This window comes from Rhineura floridana, chromosome 3 (assembly GCF_030035675.1).
Source record: "Rhineura floridana isolate rRhiFlo1 chromosome 3, rRhiFlo1.hap2, whole genome shotgun sequence".
Classification (NCBI taxonomy): domain Eukaryota; kingdom Metazoa; phylum Chordata; class Lepidosauria; order Squamata; family Rhineuridae; genus Rhineura; species Rhineura floridana.
The window spans coordinates 164,754,740-164,774,782 of NC_084482.1; the positions used below are offsets into that span (position 1 = coordinate 164,754,740).

At 41.9% G+C, this 20,043-nt stretch overlaps 1 protein-coding gene across 5 annotated transcripts in view; it reads right to left on the bottom strand.

The window, feature by feature from the left end:
• The window catches only part of ITPR1 (inositol 1,4,5-trisphosphate receptor type 1), a 347,896-nt gene that overhangs the window by 199,789 nt on the left and 128,064 nt on the right, over window positions 1–20,043 (bottom strand). For all 5 annotated transcript variants that reach the window (XM_061618551.1, XM_061618549.1, XM_061618550.1 and 2 more), the window contains exons 4-6: window positions 11,970–12,085; window positions 1,689–1,775; window positions 55–213 (exon numbers count right to left, since the gene is read on the bottom strand). In XM_061618551.1, coding sequence (XP_061474535.1) covers window positions 55–213; window positions 1,689–1,775; window positions 11,970–12,085 — 362 coding nt within the window. The remainder of the gene's footprint in view (window positions 1–54; window positions 214–1,688; window positions 1,776–11,969; window positions 12,086–20,043) is intronic.

Below are 20,043 nucleotides of genomic sequence, written 5' to 3' on the forward strand. Positions count from 1 at the left end.
CTTTGCAATATATTGCACCACACACCATTTTCTCTGACAGTTTTGTAAACTTACACTATCTCCTATGGAACGCAATTTGTAGAATGGCTGTATGTAAAACCAGGACCCCTCATTGCCAGCTTCATCCAGCGTCACCCTCATAGCATTCTTCTCTAGCAAAGCTGGAAGTCTCTTATTTACAGTCAGGTACTTGTTGCTTTTCAAGTGCAAAAGCTAGAAGAAGAAGAAAGAATAAAAATAGGGGGAAGGGCACCACAAACACACTTTAAAAACTTTTCTTCCTCCAACTGCAATAGTATTTGTATGAATAATTGCGAATTTTCTTCCATTCTTAATGCTTTTACATTCTTGTACTCTTCACACTGAGGTTGAAAACAGATGGGATATTTAATGAACCCAAGACAACTCTTCTATGGAGTGGTCAACGTACATGTTGAACACCCTACCCACAATTCTCCATGGCTGGAGGAATACTGCTCACTGTGGGACAAAAGTCTGTAGAAGTCCAACATAGTCAAGAGCTACCATGTAGACGCTTTAGAGAGCATTAAACGCTCACTCAGTATATTTATCCAAGTACACATTACTTTATAACTATTACTGCATTTATCCTAGCAACAGCCTTAGGAAGTAGCCTAGACTATAAGCTGGCAACCAACCCAATGCCTCCAAGCAAATTTCAGGGCTTAGCTGGGGTTTTAACATGGGTCTCCCATATTTATACCCATTATTCATGGCAATGCACCATATTAACCTCTGAGAAGTACTCCACCATACCATTCCATAGTCAGACAACTGCTTGAATTAAAAAATACAAGGCCCAGTGTACTGTGCCAACACAGGGAAGCAATCTAAACTGTTGTAAGAACTCTGGAGCATCAGTTGGCACTACTCTGCCAATATCAGCAGCTATGAACACAAAATAATAGATCTCACAAAGCTACTGTCCAGCATGGATTTTGATGAATTGAAAAGAGACATTGAAATGGCCTCACAATGGCATTTTCACCACTACAGAGCCAGGTCAAATGGCACAATTCTGCACACTCAATACCTGGTTTTTCATCATATTATATGATCAAACAGTAGCCTGACAGGTGTCCTAGCAGGATTGACTTATTCCACTTGCCAAAAGGGATGTTGCAAGCATTCAAACATGGACATTCACAGAAGCCTCAGTCTTATGAACACCACTGCCTCATCCTTCCATTTACCTTTGGGATGGGGGCAGGTAGCAATACGTGCTTTCCTCACCAGGGATGGGACTGGGACTGTTAGTGTTGCTTGTTCCTGGCAAAAATGATGTCAATAAATAGCATCATTTTCCCACTGGAGATTCTGGGAGTGGAATTCCCAGTGAGGAAAAGACACTCTGGCAGGGACCTGAGAGCATTCACCTCTTGCCACTGGCCACTTCCCCTGGCTTAGTTAGGTTTTGGGGCTTTGGGGGCAAGGAAAGGGGAGATGAATTCTCTGTAAGCATCTTTGAGCCTTTTTTAGTACTCAAGATCAGGTGCTCACAAAAGCTCAATCCTTTCTGAGTTAAAGAAACGATGGGACACTCATGCATCTCTACTTGCTAAAAGGACAAAGTTGCCACTATGTCAATGCAAACTAGCCTGTACAGCATATCAGTCATACATATCTATAGAACTGGGGTGTCAGGCTCATGGAGACGTCTTGCATACCTGAATAACATTGCCATATTGGATAACTGTACCAAGCAGCTTCTTATTCTCAGTCTCATTCTGTTTCTTCTCCAAATCTGCAGCATGCTACAATGAAAAGAAAAAGACAAACAAGAATGAGAAATTGTGCAACCAACTGCTTGCTTTGGTAAAGACATGAGTCTGTTCTGTTACAAAGACTGGCTGGGTGAAGTCTGGAAACATGAGAATTCCAGGGGGAAAACATGATGAAAGTCAGCACCAAGTTGTAGATGGGAGCCAAAAGGTGGGTCCCATTTCTGAAAAAGCAGAATGCTTTTTAAAACCATCTAGCTTTATTTAGATATGAAAGCATTTTTGTTCAAAAAACAAAATAGAACTCGGTTCCCCAAGAATGCACCTGTTATTAAATCTAGTGGTGACACAAATATCTGAAGGCTGACATTATGAATAGAAGTGCTATGTATAGAGATTTGTGGTTATTTCCATGTCTAAGAGCTCAGTCAGTCATGTGCAGTGGTGGCCTACAGTGCATCACAAAAGTAGTAAGAACTTTGGAAGCAAGTCATCTTTGTTCTTTCACTGGAAGTGTTCTAAGCCAAACATTGCTTCTGGAGGTGCAGCTAAACAGGCTAGTCAGCTTTCCATGAAAACATGGTGGAAATGGCTGCATGTTGCAGAATACCAAGGAGGATACTTTAAAAAAACCATACAAGGTTAGATGAGAAAAGGATAAAAACCCAAGAGACGTTAAATCTCAATCCACTCCCCCTTTTTAAAAAGTGAAGGAAAAAAAGTACTTGTGTTTCTTAACATTGTCTTTTTAAAAGGAGCACATTTTGAAAGGTATTAAATGGAGGTATAGTGCCTCATAAGTCTTCATACTCTGAATCATAAAATTTGTCAAGTGTTAACAACTCTCAAACCAACAAGTATTCTCAAGAATAAGAAACCTAAAATATGTTACAGCCTGCTACTAGCAAAGCTACTGTATTTATCTAGATCTATTTCAGATTCACTTGGGTCCAGAAACAGTCCTGGTTGCCCTAATTGGTGATCTCCACAGGCAACTAGACAGGGTGAGGGCATCTCTGTTAGTTCTTTATTACACTAAAATAATTACTGTATATACAAACACTCCAATAATAAATCCTTCACAGGCCAAATAAATCATATGTGGTATATTTGAATATTACCAACTTTTTCAAAAGTTAAGACTTCAGATATTTCTTACTATGGCCCAGTTCACACACAACACTCACCCAAACAATACTTTAGTGTGAATGAGTAAATGTGCAGGTTTCCAGAATGAAGTTCATGGCCACAGTACTCCCTCCCCAGTTGTGCTGCTGCCATGCTACCCAGGACTAAGCCATGATTTGGCTTAGTGTTACATCGGAACCCAGACATGTAGTTTCTCTCCACTAGATAAATCATAAAGAAAGTTACAGCTTATGGTTTTTGTGGCTTAGCCCTGGGTAGCATGGCAACAACACAACGGACACAATTTTTGGTCCAGGATCCCACACACGTGCTATGTTTATGCTAAGCCATGGTTTAGCTTAGTGTTATGAGCGAACCATGTCACTGTCCTAGATCCACAAAATGGGTAGCATGGCATTTGTCCATTGGTTCTGCTGGACCTCAGAGCTCTTTCAATACCATCAACCGTGGCATACTTCTGGACTGACGTCTTCAGCTGGTGGCTGGAGGTGGTGATAAACTAGATATGGTTAAGAAATGTAAGCAACACATAGGTGCTTTTGGTAAGTAGGCCTCATCAAGGGATAGAGACACAACCTACTCCCCTTGAAAGCAGATGTTCTTACCTTGACCCACATGCCCAGATATTAGCTGCATTCAGGAGTGCCTTTGTCCTATTCATACACTTCTGCCTCAACTTTGCCCTTAAATTTTGCCCTTAAGATTAAAGATCTGGCCTTGGAGACACATACTTATTTACATTGCATCTGGATTACTGTGATGGGCTCTATGTACAGTTGCCTATGAAAATTGTCCTGAAACTACAATTGGTTCATAATGTGGCATCCAGATGCTGCAAATAGGGAACTTGTGACTTCGTATTGAAACAACAAAAGAGTCCATTGGCAACTATCTAGATGACAATGCTGTGATTAGAAGGAGCCAGCACGGATTTGTCAAGAAAAAAATCCTGTCAAACTAATCTCATCTCTTTTTTTGATCGGGTCACTAGCTTAGTAGACGGTGGAAATGCTGTAGATGTCATCTATCTAGATTTCAGCAAAGCGTTTGACAAAGTCCCCCACGACCTTTTGATTAGCAAACTAGTCAAATGCGGACTACATGGAAATACTGTCAGGTGGATTCACAACTGGTTGGAAAACCGTACTCAAAGAGTGGTCGTCGGTGGCTCTGCTTCGGACTGGAAGGAGGTCTTGAGTGGAGTGCCACAGGGTTCTGTCCTGGGGCCGATACTCTTCAACACTTTTATCAATGACTTAGACGATGGGGTGGAGGGAAGCCTTATGAAGTTTGCGGATGATACGAAACTGGGAGGGATAGCTAACACAATGGAAGACAGGAATAAAATCCAAAGGGACCTGGATAGACTAGAAAATTGGGCTGAAATTAATAAAATGACATTCAATAAAGACAAATGCAGGATTCTGCATTTAGGCCACAAAAACAAAATGCATGGGTACAGGATGGGAAATACCCGGCTTAGCAGTAGTGCGTGTGAGAAGGACCTTGGAATTGTAGTGGATCGCAAGTTGAACATGACCCAGCAGTGAGATGCTGCGGCAAAAAAGGCAAATGCGGTTTTGGACTGCATAAACAGAGCTATAGTTTCCAGGTCAAGGGAAGTAATAGTCCCACTATATTCTGCATTGGTCAGGCCTCATCTGGAATACTGCGTTCAGTTCTGGGCACCTCATTTTAAGAAAGATATAGACAAGTTAGAGTGGGTCCAGAAGAGGGCGACGAGGATGATAGCCGGTATGGAGAACAAGTCTTATGAGGAAAGGTTGAAGGAACGTGGCATGTGAAGAGAAGGCTGAGGGGTGACATGATTGCACTCTTTAAGTACCTGAAGGGCTGTCACATAGAGGAGGGTACAGATTTGTTCTCTGCTGCCCCAGAGGGTAGGACTGGGTCTAATGGTTTTAAGTTGCAGGAGCGTAGATTCAGATTGGACATTAGAAGGAACTTCTTGACAGTAAGGGCAGTTTGGCAATGGAACTGACTGCCTAGGGAGGTGGTGGGATCCCCTTCACTGGATGTCTTCAAGCAGAGGCTGGACAGCTATCTGCGGGAGATGTTCTAGCTGTGGATTTCCTGCTGTGAGCAGGGGGTTGGACTCGATGGCCTACAAAGCCCCTTCCAACTCTCTGATTCTATGATTTTTATTTCGGGGTCTAAAGTGCTGGTAATGATATTTAAAGCCTTTCACAGTTGTCCTAATGATCACTTACTCCTGTGTGATCCTGTCCACCCACTAAGATCGTCATCAGAGGCTCTTCTTTGTGTCTCAGTATCCCCAGAAGTATGCTTAGGTGGAACTATGGAGGGCCCTGCAACTCCCTCCCACTTGACCTGTCTTGCCCACACCTTAATGCCTTTCCTCTGGGTAGTTAAAAACCTCCTGTTTAGGAAGATTTGGGGGTCATGAATGTTTTTTAAAAGCTTCTGTACTAATCTGTTTTTAAACTCACTGTACTGAATCATTTTTACAGCTGGGAGATGTTCAACTGTTATAAAAACTGCTTTTTTTTGTATTCTGCTGCTTTTAGTAATTTTGTTTTTTATATTCATTCATTCATTTTATATCCCACCCTTCCTCCTAGAAGGATCCCACTTGATTTAACTTGTTAACCACCTCCAGCTCTTTTGAAAGAAATGCACTCAGACCAGAATGCAAATATAATATGTGCTATATGTATCAACATAATCCCAAAACAATCAATAAATGGGCATTTAATATACATGGGTATTACTGCCCTTCTGATTCCACTCCGAATAGGACAAGTGCAATAGAGAATTTATATTTTATTCCTATTACATTTATACCCTGTCTTTCTTCCATCATGGAACCCAAGACAATATACATGTGGTGGGCTTTCCTACTGGAGGCATTCAAGAGCATTGAGCAGGAGGTTGGACTCGATGGCCTTATAGGCTCCTTCCAACTTGCCTATACTATGATTCTATGGTTTCCAAGCAGTCACACATCAAGGCCCTGGCCAGAGCCAGGCCTGCTTAGGTTTAGCAAGGTAGTGGTCTCAGGTGCCTTCAAACCTACATTAAATGATTTCTTGTTTTCAGCTATACTTAACAGGAGGTTTTTGAACCCTACTCAGCTATCAGGAACAGGCATTCAAAATAACATGACAGTAATGGGTTATATGCAGAAAAAATGACAAAACGTTTGAGTAATTCCATCTCTCAATTGCTAAAGAACAAACCAAACCAAGCATTTTATGAAGTGAACACTAGGTGTCAGCTTTTTGAAAGGAGCATTGATTTTCGATGCTGGTCAAAAACTCAAGCGTCCCAGATTCCTAAATCCCTTAAATGGCATTAACTTAAAATAACCTGACCCTTAGCATTGGTTGATCTAAAGCAGAAGATGCTGAATTCCATCAGTAGACAGAGAAGCCAAAAATGCAAGTGATTAAATATTGGAGTTTAACATTTCCTTAAAGATTACCCCAAACCCACATGACACAAAAGTAGTAAGACAGGAAACTGTTTTTAAGTTCCACAAAGACTTTGCCAGGAATTCTCAATGAGCAATCCTCACTTACTCAGATGTTTGTGTGCTTCTACACTGGCAGAGACTGATCCAATAAAAACATACCATGGTACCTCTTGGGCATCTTCTAGTTCTCAGGGACCATGTAAGTTTGTTACAGCACAAACAACAAAGGGGCTCATGGCACTTTAAAGTCTAACACATTTTATTATAGCATATGCTTCTGTGATGAAGGTTCATGCCATAATAAATTTCTTAAACTTCCAAGTGCCACAGGATTCTTTGTTGTCTATGTTTGCAATCCAGAAGCACATGCTTCAGCTGTGAACCAATGAGAGTTTTTCCTGTAGAACAACTCCTGAACTATTTCTCCCACTATCCATCCAAAGTGCTTTTTATACTTGTGTGCAGTCTGGAGGTTTGATAAAACAAATCTCATTTTTTTAAAAAAAAATTCTGGTGGTTATGATAGTGCGCTCAGATATTTCTGTGGATGATTCACTCCTAAAAGAACCTTGTGCATGAGAGAAATCCATCACTTGCCCTGTACAGTTGAGATCTATTACCTGCTTAGATTTTTTTTAAACTTCTGCTTACTCTGAATATCCCAAGTCATAACAACTTTTCCGAAATCTCTTCAGTTTCAAAAGCAGTTGATGAGACATTATAGGCTGCCATGTCATGATGAGACATTGTAGGCTGCTTTGAATTTACTTTTAAAAGACATACTCTTGTCTGCTGTGACTACAGTGAAGATTTACAAGCGTTCAGTGACGGTAGTTTTTAATATGTGGAACTGACCTCACATACAAAGTCAGTCCATTATTAATTATTTTTCAAGAATAAATTTTAAAATTTAATACACTTGGCGATTTTGCACTCTGCTGGTTCTTCAAATTAGCTATGGCTAGTACCTTTCCCAAAAGAACTTAACATAGTCCAGTGAGCATTTGATTTGTTCTAGCTAGACTGATATGTCCAGGCGTATTTCAGGTCAAAGCGTATCACACAAGCTGTGCCTACATGAGAGCTGTATAAATTTATTCTGAAAGGACAATATTATATTCACAATACTGAACAATTAATGAGTTTTGATCATGTGTCACAAGACTGCTGATTTTGATCATTGAAGGATATCCATCCATCTAAAAAAGGACAGAATTAGGGCCAAAAAATCTAATTGGTTTACTTTAAAAGAAAGGACTTTTTATAAATGGAATAACTACAATGATCACTTGTAAAAATATGCTCTTATTTCAGCTTGTATCACTTTGTGCAAAATCACAAGTATTTGCCTTGTATTTCCTTACTTCATATAAAATATTTTCTGTACTTCTTACTGCAAGAGTATAAGAATTTAAAAGAATCTGACTTCAATTAAGTCCTATTTTTTAAAAAATACAACAGACATATAGCTTATTTCTGTTTTCTTCACAACCTATGTAAATTTTCTTCCAAAATTTTCAGTTATTACTGAAATCAGTATACTTTTATTGTAAGACGTTTGCTTACTACAGAGATGTGAAGTGGAAAGAGACAGACCCTCTTAGCAGAAAGAGTCCTCTTAGTACGTCCACCATCCTCTGAAGGTCAGGAAATGTTGGCCCAGGAGAGAGCATTCACTATGGCAGCCCCTATGTTGTGGAAATCACTCTCCAGAGAGATTCATCTGGCATCTTCACTGCACAGTTTTCATCAAATGCTGAAGATACATCTCTTTACCTTGGCCTTTGACACTTGATATATATATTTGTAGGATACACCCTATGTTTGTGATTGTAATTTGTTTTAAACTGTTTTTAATGTTATAGTTTAAATTGTTGTGACCCACCCTGGGACCTTAAGGCGAACGGTGGATAATAAATCAACTTATTAATAGTTGATTAATTAAAGCCTAACTTTGAAAATGTCAGACTCAGACACAGTCAATCTGACCAATGCATTTGCCTGAACTACAAGTGCTTTTGGCATTAAGCTATTTATAAGAAACTGCTATGCAATAAAAGATTTGCCAACCTTTACTTGCCAAGTTACTCCCAGATATTTAATTATTCAGGCCTGGGGGAAAACACTTTTTCCTACCTGAAAGGGTGCAGACATTATTTTCCTGTGGTGCTGCTAATCTCTTGCTACACATGCAGAATCTATCCAAGGTTCCTGTCCCTCATATCTCTGCTGTCATTTTCTTGCACTCTCCTACATATTCAGCTGATTGCAGATGCTAAGAAAGAGTATTGTCAGCTCTGATTTTCTCTCATCTGCAACTTTGAGGGGTGGAAATGACCCCTGTATATATTAAAAGCATGTGTGGAGGAGACTATGGGTCACATGGGCTATCCCTGCCCTGCCCCCACTAATTTGCCTGCCAGCCATGTCCACTTCCACCAGCCACACACATGGCAACTCTGTGAAAGGGCAACATGCATGTAGACCTCCTCCAAGTAAGGGTGGATTCTGGACCAATCAGGATCCCCTTTTTGTGTGGAGGAGTACTGCACATGTACTTCTTGCAGCTAAGTGGGCTTGCCGGTAGCAGAATTTGGAGCTAGGCTGCATAGCCATGCAATTCCTTTGCAAGTGCTTTTAATATGATTTGCTGACCTTTTGACAGACACACACAGCAACCAGTGCCCTATTATGTATGCTGGCACATTTTTTTATTAGTATCACAAGGATTTCTATAACTCTTTTTTGCAAAGCCATTAGTTCAGAAACTGCTCTGACCTTTGCCTCTTGGATTTTATTAAGCCTACACTCTATTGTCTAGGGGCTTATCCACATGGGAGCATTTCTTCGTAGCAAATACACTGCTTTTATCATCGTAATAGATTTGCAAGGTTCACCCTTCGTGCTCAATGATAGCTTCAAATCCGTTGTTTTCCATTCACACAAGTAGGCGTTCCTCTGGGAACGATTAGTGTCACTGTTTTCTTGTGGTCCTGCTCTCTAATTTTACATTTTTACTCCCTCCAGTTGCTCAGTTACTGGGCATGAGCAAATATTTTTGATTTGCGCAGTATTTCCACTCCTTTTCACCCCCAACACTTCCTGAAGTTTGGCAGTTGAAAAGAAGATAACTCACAGGTACCTTCTTTCTCCACTGCCCCTTGCTTTTTTTGAGTTAATTTTCCCTCGCTGGAAAAATATATCAACATAATATCGATATTTTAAATAAAATATTGATATCAATACTTTGAGAAAATATAAATATTAATATTTTCTCAAAACTCAGAATACTCAGAAACATGAAACTCTGCGATGTCATGCTTGGAAGAGAAGGGAAAGCAAAACTAACTCCCTACCTGGGGCTACGCCCACCTATCTGGCAAGATTTTGCTGGGCCGCAGTGGCAGCGGAGAGCATGAAGCCGGAGCTGGACTATTGAGATAGACTATGGGCCCCTGACGGGCCTGGCACTGCAGCCCTGCCCTGGGATCAAACAGGAGGGAAGCCTCACACCCTGCATCCTGGCCGCGGGCTCCCTGCAGACCCCTGGTGCAGAGATGCTGCCGCTCAGCCCCGACGACCTCCTGGCTGTCTCCAAAGACCGGGGAGAGCCCCTGCAGCCACCGCTGCTGTCGCCTTACCACCCAGCCTTCGCCCATCTGCTCCAGTACTAGTCCCATCTGCACTCGAGCACCTCCGGCTTCCAGGGGGCCTGCTCACTCCGCCCTCCTCCTCACTGTAGCTGTTGGAAGCCAGACCCAGAGGGGATGCTGCTTCTGGCCTCCCAAATGGACTGCCATCTACACCTGCTCTTACGCCAGCTGCGAGAAGATCTACATCAAGAGCTCCCACCTGAAGCCGCACCTCTGGACCCACACAGATGGGGGCCACCCGCTGGGTTGCCCCATAGCCTTCCTGCATCCGTGGAGACCCCCTGCTCGGCACGCGGAGGTGCCCTGCTTCCATCTCCAATACGGTAGCGTCCTGTTTGTTTCTGAGGTGGCTTCTGCCACCAAACATACCTGAAGTGGGTCTTCAAGCCTAAGCCAGGGGGGTGAGTCTTGGCTACGATGGCTGAACTAGTAGGTTCTGAGTTTTGGAGACAGGAGGAGGGTAGCAGAAAACCTATATTTGAGTTGTATTGTGTGTTGTGATTTTTATCGTATTGTTCTATTTATTGTATTGAGTTTTGCTTGGTATGCTTTTGTACTGTTATCTTTATTCTGTATATGTTTTTGATATTTTTTTTTGTAAGTCGCTTTGAGTTTCTTTTTGGAAAAAAGCGACTAATAAATATTAATAATAAATATTATTGATAATGTTGAGGCAACTTTTTTAAAAATCTACTTTAGATTTTTAGAAAAAAAATTGGAAACCAGGTGCAAAGAGATATTACTTCAAAATTCTCTATGCAAAGATAGAGGATATGGCAAAGAATGATAAAATCCAATGACAATTGTTACAAGGTATGAAGGAAGTTTACTTGGGGAGAAAAGGAGGAAAGAAGGGAGGGCTGCAGCAAGCTGTGAAGGGGGAGGACAGAGCAGTCAGAAGTTGCTGGATAAAACACTGGAAACAAAATAGAATTCATGGGAGAGTTAGTGGGTGGAGAAAGGGGAGTAGCTGAAAGTGACAATTCACCCGCCCACTAAAAACCATTGAAGCAAGCCGTCTGCAAAGACGCCATATTGTTCTAAATTTTTCATATTATCAGTGGATTGGGTTAGTATGGATTTACAGGGGGGAAATTGTGTGATAACTTCTGTTTGCCAGTAACGTCATGTGAACCATGAGAATTAAAAGGAGATATGAGTAGCACCAAACACACAGTAAACCATTGTGTAGATGAGTCCTAGAATTTTCATATTAAACCTGTGCTTTACATTTCCCAACAGAATAGGAGAAAAGGCAGCTACAGCTTTCCCTGCTTTTTCTTGTCACCTATAACCTTTCCTAGGTGCTGTAAAGAGCAAGGCTCCAGGTATGCACCTGTATGGAAAGGCAGTTGACCACAGAACAGAGAGAGGAATGAACAGAAAAGACTGCAACTCTCTCATTTCCCAATGTCCTGGAAAATTTAAAGGTACAGTGAGATCTCTGGCTGGCAACCTGGGCTTACCAATTTTTCTTTATTACTTCTATTTATTTAAAGTAGCACTTTGCAAATCTAAACTGTATTTTTACTGTATTTTTACTTACTATTAATTCCCATTTCACAAAATGAGAAATTGAGACCGAGCACCACCACCTAACCTCACACAATGAATCAAAAATGTAGGACTCTGATCAAAACTTCAACTCCATCTAACACTTTTAAAATACAATACAAAGCAAAGTTGAATTTTTTTTGAAATGGACTGCCTTCAAGTCCATCCTGACTTATGGCAACTCTATGAATAGGCTTTTCATGGTAAGTGGTACTCAGAGGGGGTTTACCATTGCCTCCCTCTGAGGCTGAGAGGCAGTGACTGGCCCAAGGTCACCCAGTGAACATGGCTGTGTGGGGATTCGAACCCTTGTCTCCCAGGTTACCCCCTCATATATCTATATATATCTATATAGATATATGAAACAAAACTAGAAATAGCATAAAATGAAGCTCAAGGTCAGTATATACTCACATGTAGCTTGTTGAGCAATACAGCATCAGTTGTGCTGTTAGCTCCTGGTTTAGCAGCTTTCCAAAACTGCTTCTGTGCAGAATAGCGGTTCATGGGGCATAACTTAAAGAGGCAATCTACAGAGAGAGATAGGAAAGATATTTCAGCCATAGTTTTATATAAATAGTCTTAATACTGTACTCTAATTTTATAATTATATAGATTTGGAAAGCAGTTTAAGAAAAACAGCCACAGTATAATAATTTTTTTTTTAAAACAGTATCATTTAATGATGACAAGCTCTGCCTGTTGGCCATCAGCAAAAGGGAAAAAAAGTATCAATTTTGCTGTAGAACATGTGTAACATTTGGTGAAAAGGTGGGATGCAAATTTAACAGAATAAGGAAATATCAAGTTTCCAGGCTGGAGGGTTGGTTTTTGCTAGCAGCCTTGGGCATTTTTTCTTTAAAAAAGAGAAGAATTTTTTACCCATTAATTTATAATAAACACCAAAGTGGAGGCATTTGACTATAAATCTGTAAAAGCACAAATAGCATGTTGATTACCATACAATCAAGCAGTTTATTAAAAATATTGCTCTCCAGGTTTAATTCTTTCTTGATCTAGTGTATATAGGATTAGATTTGGTCATAATTTAGTTTTATTTTATTGTATTTTTAAAAAGGACAAATCAGTTTCTGGTATCATATTTTTATAGTTTCACAGAGAAAGGCAGTGATATTTATAATTCTAGAATTAAAGTTATATTCCCTATTTCTATATGGCATCAAAATAGGCGACTTTGACAGCACAACTAATACAGAATATTTTCAGAACAAGAACTGACAGGTCTATTTAAAGAGCTCCTAACTTAAGCAAAGTCCCCTCAGTTTGTTGAGGACCAAAACTGGGATATTATGTAGTAGCAATGTACACTTGTGAACTGGGAAATTACATAGTAGAAATGAGCTTGTGTGCAGTAATTTATTTTCTGGATTCTGTCATATATCATAAGTCAGACTTTCAAGACTTCATCTAAATAAGCAGATACAGGCTTTTCTAACTCGAATGTTTGTTTTTGTAAAGTTGCTTGTATTGTTCTGCTGCATGGGTCTTCTACATACTGTTTTCAGGAAATGCAGCCACTGTACACTGAATGGAGTTCAGACTCATATATACTTTTGGGGCAGAGATTTATATTTACTGGTGGAGTTAATAGCATCATGATATGCAATAGTTAATTTCATAATTGTTTGAAAGCTTATTTAATAGGCCTATGAATTCATTCCAAGGAGTGTTCTAACCAATCTGCATTTTCAGTGAGTTCCCTCTGCAGTCTTAGACAAAGTATAGACATGTGCTGTGTAACATATGGCATAGTACTTGTAGTACAATGCTCCCTGCAATTCTTCTACTATAGCCCTCTTCATGCATTATGGACATGGAGAAGTTACTATTTCAGGGGACAGCAGCAGGGATGAGCTTGTTAGCTATGCCCCCCACCTCCAGGTTTTGTGGCCTTCCAAAAATTATAAAGCACCTGTCTACAAATGGGGAAGTTACCATGTGAGTGGGTGGCAGCAGGGATGAGCATGCTAGCTCTGGTACACCTGTGTTTTCTGCCTTTGCAAGAGTTAGGGCAACTGTCTGCAGAGGACAGACTTTTTTGTAAGGAGCCTCCAAGGATACATTTTTAAATCCTGTAAAATCAGGATCCCAAAATGTGTAAGGAATCCCCCAAAGGCTTTCTGCTGCATAGAGTCACTTTCTCATTCATGGAAGGCAATGAAAATGGGGCAGAGGGGGTGGAGCTAGTGCACTTGGTCTCCACTGCTCTCCCTTCATCTAATAACTTTCACGTTTCCATAATGTCTGAGGAGGGATATTATTATTATTATTATTGAATTTATTAGTCGCCCATCTGGCTGGTTCACCAGCCACTCTGGGCGACGTACAGAATAAACAATACATTAAACATTAAAATTTAAAAACAACAGTAAAAGCCTAGGCCATCCCAAAAGCCTTCCTGAAGAGCCATGTCTTCAGGGTCTGGCGGAAGCTCATCAAAGAAGGGGCATGACGGAGATCATTTGGGAGAGAATTCCAAAGGGTGGGGGCCACTATTGAAAAAGCCCTCTCTCTGGTCCTCACCAGTCTGGCTATTTTAACCGGTGGGATCGAGAGAAGGTCTTCTGAGGCTGATCTTGTTAAGCAGCATCCCTGACGATGTTGGAGGCGCTCCTTCAGATAGATTGGTCCAAAACCGTATAGGGTTTTAAAGGTCAAAGCCAACACCTTGAATTGGGTTCGGTAAGCAACTGGTAGCCAGTGCAACTCCTTCAATACAGAAGTGATGTGATCTTGTCGGCGGCTACCTTTAATCAGATGAGCCGCCGCATTCTGTACCAGCTGCAACTTCTGGACCGTTTTCAAGGGTAACCCCACGTAGAGCGCATTACAGTAGTCTAAGCGAGAGGTGACCAGGGCATGCACTACTGGTGGGAGCAGATGATTGGGGAGGTAGGGGCGCAGCCGCCGTATCAGATGGAGTTGATACAGTGCCGTCCGGCTTACAGCCGAGATTTGAGGCTCCATGGACAGCTGGGAGTCAAGAATGACCCCCAGGCTGCGGACCTGTTCTTTCAGGGGCAATCGTACCCCATTAAGCACAAGGTCCACATCCCCCAACCTTCCCTTGTCACCCACAACCAGTACCTCGGTCTTGTCTGGGTTCAGCTTCAGCCTATTCCTTCCCATCCAGCCACTCACCGCCTCCAGACATTTGGACATGGTTTCAACAGCCAACCTTGGTGAAGATTTAAATGAGAGAGAGCTGCGTGTCATCCGCATATTGATGACACTGCAGCCCAAATCTCCTGATGATTGCCCCCAGCGGCTTTATATAGATGTTAAACAGCATCGGGGAGAGGATGGAACCCTGTGGCACCCCACAAGTGAGAGGCCAGGGATCCGAAACCTCCTCCTCCAATGCTTTGGTACCTACCGGAGAGGAAGGAACGGAACCACTGCCAAACAGTGCCCCCCATACCCAACCTCCTCAGGCGGTCCAAAAGGATAGCGTGGTCAACGGTATCAAAAGCCGCTGAGAGGTCGAGGAGGACAAGGAAGGTGCATTCGCCCCTATCCCATGCCCTCCTCATATCATCTACCAAGACGACCAAGGCTGTTTCAGTCCCATGTCCAGGCCTGAAGCCCGATTGAAATGGATCCAGATAATCCGCTTCCTCCAAGTGTGCCTGCAACTGTTTAGCCACCACCTGTTCTACTGCCTTGCTTAAAAATGGCAAATTTCAGACTGGGCGGTAGTTGTTCAGATCTTGGGGATCCAAGGAGGACTTCTTTAAGACTGGTTTAATGATTGCCTCCTTGAGAGTTGATGGCATTACTCCCTCTTCGAGTGATGTATTTACCACCATCTTGATCCCCTCACTCAGTCTATCTTTACAGCTCATAATGAGCCATGATGGACACAGGTCAAGTAGGCAGGTGGTTGGCTTTAGAGTTGAAAGCACCTTGTCCACTTTATCGGATGGAAGAGGCTGGAACCGATCCCACAACATCAGAGCACCATTGGTCACCTCTGGCTCACTCACTGTGTCCACAGCGTACGGAATAGCACTCTTAATACGATCAATTTTCTCCGCAAAGTGTTTTGCAAACTCGTCACAGGAGACCTTACCATGTTCCATTGGATTCAGAGCAACTGGACCGACCAGGCTCTGGACCACTTGGAACAGTCTCCTTGGACAGCACTCTGCAGATGCAATGGAGGCAGCAAAAAAATCTTTCTTTGCTGCCTTCATTGCCACATGACAGGCTGTCGCCGCCGCTCTAACATGTGTTCGATCGTTGTCAGAGCGAGATTTCCGCCACCGGCGCTCTAGCCGTCTCACCTCCCGCTTCAGACTTTGCAACCGAGGATTGAACCACGGTGCTGTCTGAACTCTATTCAGGGGGAGAGGGCGTTTCGGAGCCACCTGATTTAATGCCCTGGCGATTGCAGTATTCCATTCTTCCACCAGGGTTTCAGCCATGTGGCAGTGTGCCTGCTCCAATGAATCCCCAAGCGCATTCAGGAATCCATCAGGATCCATCAGACGATTGGGTTATATCTCAGAAAAAGTAATTAAAAAGCTATTGGAAAACTTGAAAACAGTATTCAGCCTAGCAGAAATAAGCATTTTTCCTGATCAATGAAAACAAAGACATGAGTCAAAGCTTGAAAAGTTTGCCTTGGCAGCTGTGAAATAATAGCAAATCTCTTGTGACTTGAATGTAGCTGAGATAGAACCTTTACTATAAAAAAAGCTTCATTTTTTATGACCAAATTGCTGTGTACATTTTTAAGTTGCTGTTTATGCTTCTGTTCCATGAACACTTAAAGATTTATTTACTGTTTAAGTAGCTCCTTTGGTCTGACATTTTCTAGTTATAGCTTATGGCTAAAAGAGCTCACAGTTAAAACTAATACATTCTAGCACAGTATGAATTGCTTTTTCAAACACTGAAATAATGGTATCTAAGCAATGCATAAAATGGATCTAACAGGTATTGATTAACTCCAGTTATGCCAAAAGACAGAAACTAAATAGACTAAACAGGTGGCTGTTCAGAATTGTACACAAGTTACGAGACTCCCTTCTATAACCAGCTTATACTGGACCATAGAATGTGCAGAGTTTCACCTATATCTATCATTTAAAGTACCCATTACTGTGCCATCATAAAGAGAAAGGCAACTGATGACAAGGTATGGACTAATAAATACTTATATATTTCCTTCAGTTTGGTCACAAACAGCAGTGGGCAGACTTATGATATCTAACCATTTATGCAGTATGGCAACATGGAGAGTAAAACAGAGATAAGTGACCTTCTATGGGCTGCTTGTAGACTGTAGGTTGCCAGTCACTCATCACCTCTTGACTGCCAGTGTGGCATGAAGCAAGGATATTCATGCATTGTAAGTTTCACACCAAAGGTTTTAAATAAAATGTGTTTTGCCAAGTTCAAGATGCTATTTACACCAACAACTTGGGAAGCTACAATTAGATACAACTGTTTGGGGAGTGAGGGAGAAAAGGAAAAGAGTCTCCATATCAGAGCTAATTTTCCCCTCATCAGTTGCTAAGCAACTGAAAATGCAAAATTAAATCAAGCTCTTTCAAAATTCAGCACACCAAGTAACCATTAGAACTTCTAGCTGCCAGAAATGTGAAAAATAGAGCAGCTGTTCCAAGTGCCTCTTTGCAATTAGGCAGAAATAAAACTTTAGACTGTCGTTAAGCAATGCAATAGATAATGCAAGGTTATATACAGTTGCATAACCAACTTCAAATCATGGCATAATACCTTGGTTTGTTCCAAAGCAGTCAACCTTAGTTTCCCAGTTAGGATAAAACAGGAAATGATGGTTAATTAAGATGTTTAATAACAGCTTGCATGAAGGGGCTCTTGTGCATGAGTAAAAGGCTGAGTACAGGGATGTAGTTGTCCAGGGTCTCAGAGAATCTTTGAGCCCTTACTTTTTGGGAAGCCAGGTCCTAGGTAGGTCCCTATGTCTCCACATCCTAGCCAATCAGCATGAAAAGGGAGTATATTAGCCACTGACAAGAGTCTTCTAACTTGCTTCCTTGTCATTTCCTACTCATTGGAGCCAACCAGAGTAAAAGGAATTCCTGTTTTGTTCCTATTTCACAAAACCAAGTTGTAGAGAGTGAGAGTTCTGTAATTGCGTTAATCCTGGTGACAGCATCCCATCTACATCATCAAGTAGTTTGGTAGCAGCAGGAGATAAATGTGTAGACACTAAATTCAGTAATTCAGGCAACATCTCTGACAGAAAGGACAGTCAAATGGTTACAGTGGTACAGAAACAGAAAGCAGTATTAAAACCTGACCAGATTATACTATAATCTTAGAAGGGGGCATGGTTGCGAGGGAGCATGGCTATAACTACTATGAAGGGACCCTGCACTTCTGAATTTGCCACTACACTGCTGCTTGTGTATCATCAGATATATGATCGTCTACTCTAAACCATCTCATTAAATAAAGGAGAAAAGCTTACTTCAAAATCTCTCATTGGTATCCCACATCAAGTTATTGAAGACAACAAATGAGCCAATCTAACCTATTATCCTGTTTTGCAGAGCAGTCAGCTCTGAAAAAATTCAGTAGAATACATAGATGACACACAGGCTGAAGGGTCTGTGTTGGATCTGGAGCAACAAGTCACCTGGATCTTATCATAGAGTAAAGGTAAAGGTGTCCCCGTACTTATAGTGTGAGTCATTTCCGACTCTTAGGGTGACGTCTTGCGACGTTTACTAGGCAGACCATATATATGGGGTGGGATTGCCAGTTCCTTCCCTGGCCTTTCTTTACCCCCCAGCTTATGCCGGGTACTCATTTTACTGACCATGGATGGATGGATGGAAGGCTGAGTAGACCTCGACCCCTTTTACCAGACATTCGACTTTCTCCTTCCGTTGGAATCGAACTCCGGCCGTAAGCAGAGCTTTGGCTGCATTACCGCCGCTTACCACTCTGCGCCATGGAGAGTCCTATCATAGAGTACTCATCCACAAATAATTACTGTCCTAAACTCATGTCAGAAAGAGTCCTGGCAAAATGAGAACAGGAAATCTTGGGAGCCTTTCGTGACACCACAGCTGAACAGTTCATTGCATGAGAAGGTTAGTTGTGAGCACTAACAGTTAATCTGCAGGGTTAGTGCAGAAAATAAAGATCTGCATCCATGACCATGACAAAACAGGTAGGCATCAATGGAAGCAAACAGGGTAATGAGGTAATATGCTATTGGTTGAAAAGATTATGTACGCAAGTATAACTATAAATTAGGTCACATCCACACCATATATTTAAAGCACTCATACTACTTTTAACAGTCATGGCTTCCCCCAAAGAGTCCTGGGAACGGTAGCTTGTTAAGGGTGCTGAGAATTGTTAACATACTACCATTCTCAGGATTCTTTGGGGTAAACCATTAGTGTTACTGGTATAAGAATGCTTTAAACGTGTGGTGTGGATGTGATCTTATTCAGCAAAATGCCAAAATTCATTGCAACCCAAGAGCTGTCTCTAAGCAGCTCTGCTAACCCTCCCTCTCTACCCTTGGAGAAGGATAACACATTAGTCCAAGGGGGTGAAGGTGGGAGTCAGAAGCATGTAGCCAGGCAACAGCCTAATGATAACAGGGTGGGTGGGGAGGACAGAGATAAGACAGAAAGAACAATGTTGTGTGCCACAGGGGACAGAAGCATCTTAATGTAAATTTTATTTTAGGTGAGTCACCTTGAGATTCTTCCAAATCAAATGGAAGGATAGAAAACAAGATGAATAAGAGAGAAAAAATATAAAATCAGCCATTTCATTGTCCATTCCCACAGCATTTTTATAGTTTCATAAATCAAAACAAACATCTTATACTAACAGAGCAACCCTAAGTATAGGAAGCCAGTGGAATTTACACTGGCTAACATCAAGCTGGCCTATTTCGGAGCAGGGCTACCAACTAAACAGGCCAAAGCCTGGCAGAGGGAAAAGAAGCATTACACCACTCATTTTGCTGGTGTAAATTCCATCAGGTTGCCAAGTCATCTGACTGAGCAGAAAGAGATTTGGAACAGGTGTAAGTTTCTCCTTGCCAGGGCTGGCACCAAGCATGACTGGGCCCTTGGGCACCAGTCTGCCCTGGGCCTGCAGTGTCATACTCCCCAATATTCCCTTCTGATGCAGACAGCACAGGGCTTAAATAGCCCTGCCCACTGCACCTACCTCCTGCGACAGCGGGTACACCCCGTGCACACATGCCTGCCATCACCCAAGGTGGTGGTGGGGGCGTCAACCCCTTAGGGACACCCCTGCCAGTATCTTGGGTTAATGGTAGGCATGCACATGCAGCACATGTGCATTGACACGCTGACACGGGAGGTAGATGGAGAAGGTGGGCTTATTTAATCCCATGCCACCTGTATCGTGATGTGTGTGTGTGTGTTGCCTGGGAGCTCCCACTCTGTGATCTGCAGCAGCTGGCACAGATCACTGAGTG